This window comes from Bremia lactucae, linkage group LG3, assembly GCF_004359215.1.
Source record: "Bremia lactucae strain SF5 linkage group LG3, whole genome shotgun sequence".
In the NCBI taxonomy this organism is placed as follows: domain Eukaryota; phylum Oomycota; class Peronosporomycetes; order Peronosporales; family Peronosporaceae; genus Bremia; species Bremia lactucae.
The window spans coordinates 3,976,695-3,988,524 of NC_090612.1; the positions used below are offsets into that span (position 1 = coordinate 3,976,695).

The 11,830-nt window shown below is 44.2% G+C and overlaps 1 protein-coding gene across 1 annotated transcript; it reads right to left on the reverse strand.

Annotated features, from left to right (window-relative positions):
• Positions 1 to 1,959: 1,959 nt before the first annotated feature.
• On the reverse strand, positions 1,960 to 3,420 carry CCR75_003822 (uncharacterized protein). Its single transcript, XM_067961915.1, has 3 exons — positions 3,149 to 3,420; positions 2,574 to 3,081; positions 1,960 to 2,511 (listed from the first exon to the last, which is right to left on the reverse strand). The coding sequence occupies exons 1-3, from the start codon at positions 3,397 to 3,399 to the stop codon at positions 2,386 to 2,388; spliced, it is 885 nt and encodes a 294-aa protein (XP_067817528.1). The 5' UTR covers positions 3,400 to 3,420; the 3' UTR covers positions 1,960 to 2,385.
• Positions 3,421 to 11,830: the final 8,410 nt, after the last annotated feature.

An 11,830-nucleotide genomic window follows, 5' to 3' on the forward strand; every position in this document is an offset into this window, starting at 1 on the left:
ATCCGACAGCCGGCACAGCGACGACTTTTTTGTCGACCGCAACGGCTTTAACCCCGCGAATAGGCGCCGGGTCGAGCGTACCTTTACAGAGTCGCGCACCCGGCGCATACAACGCCCGCGATGTTGCCGCTGGCTTTGACGCAAATCGGCCAGCTGGCTCCGCGATGGACCTTCTGTTTATGTCGGTGGCACTTAATCAGCCAATCAGAGGCCGACTACGTACGGCCTCTGAGAGCTCTGTGGGCGACCACGGGCTCGACGCCGAGGGCGCCGCCGATAGCGAGGCAGGCACCGACGCCGCGCAGGCGTGCGAGGGCGCAAACGACGCGGGGGAACAAGGCATTCAAGTGGGGGAATTCGTAAATGAAAGTATGTTATATTCAAGCTATTATGACGACTTACGTATCCAGGGCGAGGAAGACGACGATGATTTCGACGATTTTGAAGACGCCATCGTGGACGACACCACCGCCCGTGCTCCCGCCGCTCTGACTCCCGCCCGTGCCATTGCCGCCGCTTCTGTACCGGCCCAAGTCGAGCTCGCAACTCAGTTTCCCGTTTGTAGTGGCGCCGAAACGAGGCGGAGCCCTGCGCAAATTTTTCCAGATTTGGGCTCCGTCCTCGTGGCGGCCACGGACGTCGCAGGCATCGCTGCCGCCGTCCCCGTTACAAGTCGTGCTTGTGTCATCGCTTCCGCAACGGGGTGAGTTCATACAACATGAACTTGACGAGGCGAAGGAGAAGGTAGCTTTGCATCTCTGTTCAAACCAAACAGCATGGCCAAGATGACATCGTTCCTTACGGTCGAACTCATTCATTCGACCGCACTCCTTTCTATGTCACTTCGAAAGGAGTAGCTAAAACGCGAAACGTGATGCGTATTTCTATTATCACTTAACATTTCCATGTCAGATGGTGGAACTGTGGTCCTTGGACGGACTACAAAGTGCTACCAGGTGTAACGGGGCATTACTGACTTGTACTGCTTCAGTACATGTCCACTTCGCACTGCCTCAGTGCGAGTGGTGCCTCACGTCACTTCACGTACACTAGTGCGTGCAGAGGAAGACTCTCTCTAAAACACTTGCTTTAAAGAGGGCTAATTAAAAATTGTATAAATATAGTTAAGTTTTTCTTGTCTATCTACTTAATACTAACTTAATTAAAAACCTGTACAGACCATATAATAAAAGTATTATCTGTATTTCTCTTTGCGCGCGTCCAGCGCTGACTGGGTCGCGAAGAAAGTCGATATAATGGTCTATATCTACCAGTTGGTAAGCTATAATAATATTACCATGTCAAGTAATATTCTCCAAATATTATCTACCTTTTAGATAATATATTAATTCACAACCTTTAAGTGTTACTTTCATGTAACGATACACCCCGTTACAGTACTAATGTCTCATTGCATCAATATTAATAAATTTGGTATTTTTTACTTATTAAGTCAAAAATTATAAAAGATAACAATGTTGTACTTCTGTATTTATTTCCTCGAATAAGAATTAATAATTATTATTATTTCTTAAAGGATATAATATTGAAGTAACGGTCACACCGACGTATCACTAGATGAGTCTGAAACTGTTGAGAAACAAAGTTATTGATCTTTTTGCGTAGTCGCTGCAATATTTCTAAATTCGGAATGACGACCGGCAGAATCATACTACAGCAGCTGCAATATTTCTAAATTTGGAATGACGACCGGCAGAAATCATACTACAGCAGCTGCGAAATCTTAAATCCCACTAAGATGAGTTTTGCAGCTGCATTTTACAATATTAAATCAGGTGTTTTCAGACACAGCTGATTGGTCTATTTACACCATACTCAGCTCAATTATAGCTTGGGAAACGCAGGTCCAGTCAATCACGAATCAAAGGCCGATAGTTTCATTTCTCCTTTTCATCTTGCTGGGCCGTCTTCAATTCTCGCTGATGCAAAAAATTCCATGCTAAATCTGAAAGCAACGGTTTTGACCTGTCGAATGTAGAAGCAATAATGTATTCTAACACGACTGAGAGAACTATTCTAATTCATGCTGCACGTGTCCGCAAGCTCGCTCGGTGTTCGGCCCCCTCTTCATGGGCATGAAGCCGCTCATAAGATTTAATGCGTTGCTACAATAATTGTAAGGTGTTTGAGGTTGCAAGTACCCATGTCCCGTGTGCATGTGACTATAAAACCATCCAATATTTACGTTACAGTTCACGTATCTCAAAATAAATTTATCATCTACGAGCCTAGATGAATAAGCATCGATATCACTAATGTCGCAGAACGGATTGTAAGACTTGAATTCAATTTCTATCGTGAGAATCGCGGAATCAAACAAATCAACCTTATAAAAATGCAAAACATAAGTCTTTTTAGCATTAGTTAATTCGGAAAGCTACTAATAGGTGACTTGGCGATAAGCTGGCCAGCGAGAGGCCCCGCGAGCGACGTCACAGCCGAAAATACCGATTGAAGTCCAATACTGGCCATACCTACCACATCGTTCATCTACCAATATTACACAATTAGTCTTGTTCACACCGTAATTTCCTATAATGACCACCACTCACATTCTGAGGAAGTTCGCCAAGTTGAATTGTCTCGTCCACACGCCGGTCCAGAAACTCCCATGTATCATGAAAGTCAAGTGACTTATCATTCAGCATAAACAGCTCCGTACTGGCGTAAATGCCGGCAAGAATCGCACGTTTGGTGTACCACGAGAAATCCGTGGATTTGTCGCCAGCAAAGTACCAGATTTCATCCGACAGGTTGGCCAATTTCTTTGCAGTATTTGGTGCATTTTGTGGTAACGCACCAATTGCCATGCCTTGTGGCCACGTCGCTACTACGGGCTCCAGCATCTCTAGACGCGTGCGAACGCCAAATTTTAGGCGTTCAGCTACAGACATGGCCTGTAGTGTGTCCGTGTTCGATATTAGCGTCTTCCGCAGCGTAGTAAGACACGAATCCATAAAATAATCAACCAGCTCCACGGCTCCGCGAGAGAACATGCCGTGGGCCACCGATGGGTAGCCGAGATCAGTCGCGCCAGCAGCTAAAGCCTCAATTGTCCACCTTTTTACAGCGCACGAGAACTTTAGAGCTACCGCAAGCGATTGTTAGCGAAGAGATAATATCGTACCCGTGTACAAGCACATTGTCCATTGCTTTGGCTAGTATGCGCTGCTCCGGGTCTCCTGGGGACGCTTGGTGGGGCGCTTCTCCTTTATCACCAGTCGTATGAGTGGTTTGAAGCCGGATTTGTGATGCATTGGGCACCTTTTTCGACAATGGGTCGATTCCTAAAAGGGAGGTGAAGGACTTGATGTTTCGTTTGCAACTTACCGTCGTGGCAAGCCGCGCCGAGCGCTTAATGAACACTTTGGAAGCCATTGCTTGTAGCTATAGTCTTTGTTTTCAAGGAAGATTTTTCCACTTTAGTGACATATCACTCTACGATATTTTACTCTTGTGATCAATAAATGTTTAAAATCTAAAGCGAAAAAGTAAATTTATATTTCCAAAATCATTTCAGCAAGGGTGATAGTCTATTCTAGAAATCAACAGAAATGAAATTTCAAAATCGGCTGTAATATGATTTCTGCCGGTCGTCATTCCAAATTTAGAAATATTGCAGCTACATGAAATTAACACTTAAAGGTTGTAAATTAATATAATATCTAAAAGGTAGATAATATTTGTAGAATATTACTTTATATAGTAATGTTCAGAAACCTTATCCATAAATAGGTATAGGCCATTATATCTATTTATCCCGCAGACTAATCAGCTGTAAACGTAAGCAAAGAGAGAGACAGATAAGATTTCAATTGCATGTTTAGTTTTAGTTTATAGTTAAGTTAGAGTTAACAGATAGAAAGAAGAGATACTTAATTATATTAATACAGTTTTCATTTAACCCTCTTTAAGGTAGTTGTCTTGAAGATAAGTCTTCCTCTGCACCTACTAATGTACGTGAAGTGACGTAAGGCACCACTCGCAACTAAAGCAGTGCGAAGTGGACTTGTACTGAAGCAGTGTGAATTGGACTTGTACTAAAGCAGTACAAATCGTAGTGCCCCGTTACAGGAGACGCAAATTTTAATAATTGGTAGACAAGTATCTCATTCCAACCGATCGCTGCTAGACGCACGATATGGGCGGTGACCACTGAGTTTGTAACGGGGCACCCTTAGCTTGTACTGATAACAGAATTAGTCAACCTACACTGTATGAAAGGATAAAAAAAAAAAATTATAAGAGGAAATAAATTAAGAAGTACAAATTACTAACTTTATTCAGTTTTACTTAATCGTTCCAAAATTACCAAATTTGGTATTATCGACGCAATAAAGACATTAGATTCTATTGATACGTTGAATTAAGTTTGAATCAACCCCGCCAATCGTCACAAGACACGATTATGCGGTGCTCAAGTAGGCACCATACATAGTTAGTTATTAACGTATAGTAGATAGAAGATCGTTACGTAGAAGCTAAATAAATTAATACAGATTCTCTTTTCCTCTATTTTAACTTTAGAATTTACCTTTAGGAGCTAAGACTTCTTGGCTACTCAGACCCTTTCTCCGAACGTCGTGTTCGTGAAGTAGTTGAGGCGCCCCACCTTCACTGTAGTCGGAAATAATACTTATGTAACGAAACACCCCGTTATATCCCCACTTCCTTAACAAACATGTGGAATGACAGAGAAATACTATTATGACTTTCCCTGTAAATTTTGCATGATTAGTTACTTATTTAAACTCCAATTTTATTGCATAATTGATTCTTTTAAAAAGCATTTCGTTTGCGCATGGTGTCGAAACCCGTGCGCATAGCTTGCAAGGTCGCAAAGCTGGTAGCTGCACGGACTAGTGCAGCTACTGGTAATGCAAACGTTTCAGTAGCAGCTAATGCGTCAACTGTGGAGAATACGTCACCCCCTACTCCAATTGGAGGTGATTTGTCACCTGCTACTCCCATTGCAGGTGCAGTGACAAGTCCCATTGCAGGTGACTGGGCCGAGTCGGCGTCATCGCCCGATTCGGTGGCAACTGTTAAGGCCTTTAGATGAACCGGGGCCACGTTAGTTAAGCCTGCGAATTCTAACGTGACAACCAAAGAGGTGATGACGAAGTTGTTTGACATTTCGTCAGACCTTTTTGGTGCAGAGTCATCTTGGGATGACTCTGGTGATGTCAGTATGCATCTCCAGGAACGAAGTGATCGTAAAGGTCACTTCAGTAAGCATGCTGCTGGTGAAACTAGTATGCATCACCAGAGACAGAGTGATTCTAAGGATCATTTTAAGAGCAATGTTAGCGTTGACGTTAACATGATCCAACGCGAGAGGGGCCGCAACGTTTTGCGGTTTGCTCCCAAAAGAAGCCTTGATTACCCTCTAAGGGAAACTTAACTCGTTGGTCTAGCAAGATTAGGATCGATACCATATTCCGTTGCTGGACTCATCCAGGCTCACAAGCGTGGCAATTACGAAACGGAATTCTTCATCGATGCCTTTTTCTCGGCATCGAATATACACATGTTAGCGCGCAAAGGATGTCACTCCTTTGTTCCAAGCTTGAGAAGCATTTGTACAGAATGCGCAAAGCATAGCCGCGAGGCCTGGCTTGAAAAAAGCTGGATGTTTTCCGTTATTGATTCAAAAATTGGACCGTAGTCGTTGCACGCTACAAGCTGCACCGTTTGTATAGAGACAGGGTTACGTTGCCTCTCGTGGAGGGACTCATGCCCATGCTATTTTAAGGGTGCAGGCCATGCCTTTAAGGATGCATACTCACTGAAAGGCCACATTGGAGGACGCTCACATCTTGTGAGACACGCGAAGGGATTGAGAATCTCTAATCTTTTTAGAGCGCGGGAAGCGCTCGTCCTCTGATGAACCTTCTGTCGAGGAGGATGGATGGGTCTCGTCCTACTGTCGAACGAGACCCAAAACGTCCATCATCAGTTGGGATTGATGTTTCCAACTATCATGCGAGGGTGGATACCCTCGCCATCGAACGAGACAACTGCTTCATCACGTGCTTCTTTGCAACCTCTGCATGGTCCGGCAGATTGTTGGCAGTCCGTACCTATGGACTTCGTCTTCGGATTTCCAAAGACGATCATAAGAATAATGGTATTCTCGTATTTGTTAATCGTTTCAGCAAGATTATTTCTCTTGCTGCAGTGCCGTAGTCGATCATAGCCAAAGCTATGCTCGTGTCTTTGTTGACACGATATTTCGACTCCATGGATTTTCGGTCTCAGATCGAGACCCCAGATTCACGACGGAGTTTTGGCAATCTGTGTTCAGACCACTTAGAACACAGTTTAAAATGTCAACTTCTGAACATCTCGAAACAGAGGTCGAGAGAACGTGCTAATTGTATCCTCGAAGAGATACTTCGCGATTATATTCACTCTTTAACGGGTTAGGGCGACTTCTTGCTGACGATAGAATTTGCCTTCAACAATTTAATGCATGCTTCTACAAAGCCTACACCGTTTTTCGTGAACGGCTTACGCCATCTACGTATACCCACACTGCTTGAGAGTAACTCTTATTCAAGGGGGGCTCGCTCGAGTAAAGTACGATCTAGCTCTTGCTCATCACACATTGACACTACGATCAATGCGAAAGATACCAATGTCGATTCAATCAAGATTGGAGTGGACAATGTCTGTAATAGCGATAATGCTATTACTGACTTTAATAACGATGCTGAAAGACTCAGCACCGGAATCAATAATATACTGAGATCATTAATGCTCTCACAATTTAGACGAATGACACCTCCGCAGTGCGCACCGGTCGCACTGAAGACGAAAACAAAACCGATTCGGCAGGTGATTTCCTGTTGGCTATAGAAGCAGTGGTCCGTTTGTACAGGATTCCATCGCTGATGCGGTAGACCGACAGAAACGGAAATCTGACAAAAATGGAAGAGCAAATATTCTTTCACTTAATGTTAATATTCTAGTCCGACTGTCTACAGTAAACCTACCAAAACATGTCGTGACGATTTTGGGCAGTGACAAATTTCTGCCCAAGTCTATCGGTCCGTTTTGTGTACAACATCGCCAAGGCAATGCGTACACGATCGAGCTGCCTCGTACGATGCGGACGCATCGTACGTTTTATGTTGGACGTCTCCGCCCAAACTATCAGTACGAGGCTTCTTCCAATTCCGAATCACCCCCGAACGGTCTATGCTCTGCTAAACCCTAATGACCCCGAGCTACAAGCATGAAAGTCACCAGACGTTCCACTACATCCACCAAGGATGAAATCCTTTGACGAGCTGTCGCCAGCTTGTTTGAAGAGACTGATATGTCCTTTCGCTCGCAAGCTGCTCAACCGCAACTTGCGCACAGTTTTTAACTGTTCAAGTAAAACATCGTCACTTAGTCGCGACGACGGGATCGCTCGTGATCAATGTCCTCCATTAAATAAGGAGGGTGTGATTCAAGTCACATTGTTGGCTCGGGTTCGGCAAACGCGGTGAACTGACTTTTCCCCCTCCGCCACATCCATTGACGGATTCGAGCGGTGAAAAGCGTTAAGAACGATTCTCGAACACCGTGAGGTGAAAGACTGGGCTTCACCCGTTGAAAAACTTCGCAAGCACGTATGTACTTGCGGACAAACTCATACTAGCGTGGTCAGTAGAAGTCGCGACTTATCGTGTGGTAAGTCTTCTCACGTCCACGATGACGACTTACTGGGGCATCATGACACTCATACATGATGCGTAATCGCAAACCATTATGATTAGGGATGACGACACGAGGTTAATCGCCACCAATGACTGTGTAATACTATAAATCATTTCTTGTTGTGCATCGATCTGTTGAGATTCGATACAATTTCGACAATCCTTTCAAGAAATGTTGTGATTGATTTTTAAGTAGTATATCAACCCTTTGAAAGCCTTATCTTCTTCATAGACTCTTCTAACGTCGTCAAGTAATGTTGACGACGGAATACTTATTGTGGCAAAAGTTGGCTTATTCTCACTGTTGTTTTGCGCTGCCGGCTCAAAATCAGCGCGAAAGGGCACCAGCGATGACATAAAGTCGTCCTGATTTATATTACACGGAGAAGGTATACTCGGCGAAGAAAGACAGCCATCTCGCCATTTATTTCGAGAGATGTGGACTGTTTACGGCCGTGCGTAACGACGCATAGTCCGCATAAACAATGAATGGTCTACCCTCCCAAGAGATAGAGCCGATACTTAGCCAGTGCACTTTTTCTGGCTAGGCGTTCCTTGTCATGCACTGGGTAATTCCGTTCAGCTGCTTGAAGCTAATGCGACTGATAGCAGACGATGCGCTCTGCGTCGTCTGTGTCAAATTGCATTAACACACAGCCGTTTGCAAAATCGCTGGCGCCATAGACCACATGAAATGTTTGGCCTTGGCCCGCAATCAAGCTTTGATAGTTTAAAAGAAACGCTGACAATCAGCGCTCCATGACCACTTTACATTTTTCTTCAACAAAGAAGAAAGGTGTACTGTCATTTCGGCATAATTGCGGGAGTACTTGTGTAAGTACGCCGCTATGCCGAGGAACTTTCGAAGTTCTTTACATCGGCTGGCACAGGCCGATCGGTTATCGCCTTGATCTTTTCCAGATCCGCGTGTACACCATGATTACCCACGATGCACCCGAGAAGTAGTATTTCGCTTGAAGCAAATGCACAATTCTCGAGGTTTGCATACAACTTATGCTTACGCATACGTGTAAGAACCTTCAAGACGTGTTTACGATGTACCTCAACTTCCGACTTTCCGTTCTGGCTCGGCCATGAATGAAGACGTCATCAAAATAACTCGGTGCGAAAAAATCCCGCACCAATCTTAACAGATGCTTACACATCTATTAAATGTTGCAGGGGCATTACTAAGTCCCTGTGGCATTCTTGCCACTCCCATAGCATTCCGATTGGGGTGCTTACTGCTGTGCACAGGATATCCTGTTCACGCAGAAGGATCTGTCCATGAGATCCATCAATAAAATTATAGTAATTCTTGACATTTTATCAAAAAATACGTCTTTTCGAGGTACCGGGCAAGAGCCAGTACCGTTGCAGCGCTCAATTTATTGAGCGCATGCATAATCCGCCACCCTTCTGTTGTTTTACGCACATAGAAGGTCGGAGAGCTATGTGGGGAGGTTGACTCCCTCACATGACCTGCTGCTAAGCGATCGGCAAAGAATTGTTGATCGCTATTACTTGTTCACAAGGCAATGGCCATTGCTTTATGACACAGTATTACGAACCTGGTATCTGGTCAATTTCGTGTCGAGTGCATTTATCCTTTGGCAACTCGCACGGTACGGATCCAGGGAATACATCTTTGAATTCGATCAAGTCTTTATATAAAGAATTTGTTCTGTAAGACTTACAGGGTTGGAACGTAACAAGTTCAATCCGAGTCTTCTCATCGAGGACACTTTCGCCCGTTGATTAGCTGCTGAGGATCCGTTGGTTATCCGGAAATACTATTGCCGATCGAATATGGGCCGCGTAGTTGTCATCTGTGACAAGTACGCAGATCACGCAAGAACCGTTTCGGTTCAAGCGTTGGCAATTGAGTTATCTCCGAATATAACTTCGGAGGCGCTATAAGATTAAGTGTATAAGCGCCTACCCTTGATCCATTGTTTACTAATATTTGTCTCAGTTCCTCATTGAAACTTATTTCCAAAGGTACCTGGGAATCTTGAACCGCATGTTTCTGGGAACTTATTCCGCAGATTCTTGGAGACTTATTCCCTCAAGTTTGATTTTAAGAGTATCCCCCCAACCGCCTCTAGCTCTGGTTGCGCAACCACAGCGAGATCCTCTACGATCGACACTCAAGCCGATCAAGAATTTTTGCACTGTCTCTTATAGACAGGCGTTGAATATTTTCTTGGATGTTTCTTTCCAAGCAAGCATCCTTGTTTCGTACCACTTAACTTGTTCGAGTGGTTGAACTTCAATGCTGCCTGTGCTTGTGCACAGCCGTGAAGATCTAACTCCACAGTGTGATGGGTATTCACACTGAGGTCTTGTGCAGTCGTGCAAACGACTGAACGGCAAGTGGCCATCGCACTCACTCGTAGAACATCCATACGCTTTTGGACGCTCCAAGACGTTCATCAGATGCTCATCTGCCGAACGAGAGGGAGGCATCGTCACGGCTTGATGCTGCCATTTTATGCATGGCTCGCACTTACTGAGCCATGGTATTCCAAGGATGACATCAAATTTGACATTCAAATCGAGTCGATGAATTCATCATCGTATTATTTACGTATTGGATATCAACTACGCGTTCATTTACTGTTACAGATGCGCCTGTTGCTAGGCGTACTGTCATCCTCGCTTAAGGAATATCGCGTTTAATAAATGTTGGTCGGCAATCTTCTAGCGATTGGCGTCAAATGAAATTGCTCAATGCCCCACAATCGACTAGGGACTCTACTGGCAATTTATCTGCCACTATAATTCCAAGGTGATGAGGTTAAATAACCTCATTACCTGGGGCAGTTACACAGAGTGCTTGTATGTACGAAGTAGGTCCGGCTAAGTTTGACATGCCAATTTTTACTTTTGTGGCATCATCATTGATGCGGCGAGCTTCTATAGGATCGTCTAGTGTGACGAACCATTTTAAAAGGGAGTCGCCTTCGATTGACTTAAACTTAGAGATTTATATATGGAAGTTTTCGGATCGACGCGGAAGCGTCGATCCGCTAGCAGCATGCAAATGCGACTATCTCAACAGGTCCAATTGTTTAGCACCCTAGTCTCTCAACACCTTCGCGTGTTGAGAGACTTGCTGGTGAAGCATGCCTCCTTTTCTTATACCTAGTCCAACTCATGTTGTATGGACTCGGCTATGGCAACATGTTGTCCATCGGTGTTCAGAGTTAGCAGCATGACGCCAACGGCTGGTCCGTCTACGACCGAACTCATGCATTCGATCGCTCTCTATTAAAGGTCATTCAAATTAGTGAACCTTTCACGCGTTGCAGGTAGCCTTTGAGGGACTTGAAAGCTATCTCCTATTCCATCCAACATGTTCAAGTTGGAAGGAACGTGTAACGGGGCACTACGACTTGTACTGCTTCGGTACAAGTCCACTTCGCACTGCCTCAGTGCGAGTAGTGCCTCACGTCACTTCACGTACACTAGTACGTGCAGAGGAAGTCTTCTCTTTAAAACACTTGCTTTAAAGAGGGTTAATTAAGAGCCGTATTAATATAATTAAGTTCTTCTTGTCTATCTACTAAATACTAACTTAAGTATAAACTAATACAAAACATGTACTAAAAGTCTTATCTGTCTTTCTCTGGGGGCGCGCGTCCAGCGCTGACTGGACCGCGGAGAAAGTAGATATAATGGTCTATATCTACCAATGGATAAGTCTTTAGAATATTACCATGTAAAGTAATATTCTCTAAATATAATCTACCTTTTAGATAATATATAAATTAGCAACCTTTAAGTATTAAATCCATGTAACGATACACCCCATTACATCACCCCTTAAACGACAATCACTCTGACTGTCATTGGGCAGAGTGGTCACTATATGACCACTTTATTAAAAACAATGTTGATTGGTCAAATTCATCATTTTTAATTCTATCGCATTATTAACAAGTCCATGCGGTATCCGAATAGTGTGGCGCCTTCGGCTGCGGCTCAAACGGCTGAGGGCGACGCATTATTATCTCTTGCGGCAGACGTTTCGTCTGCCGTAGTGTCATCTTATCCCGCAACTCTAAATGCTGCGGGTGCACGTAGTGATACACCAC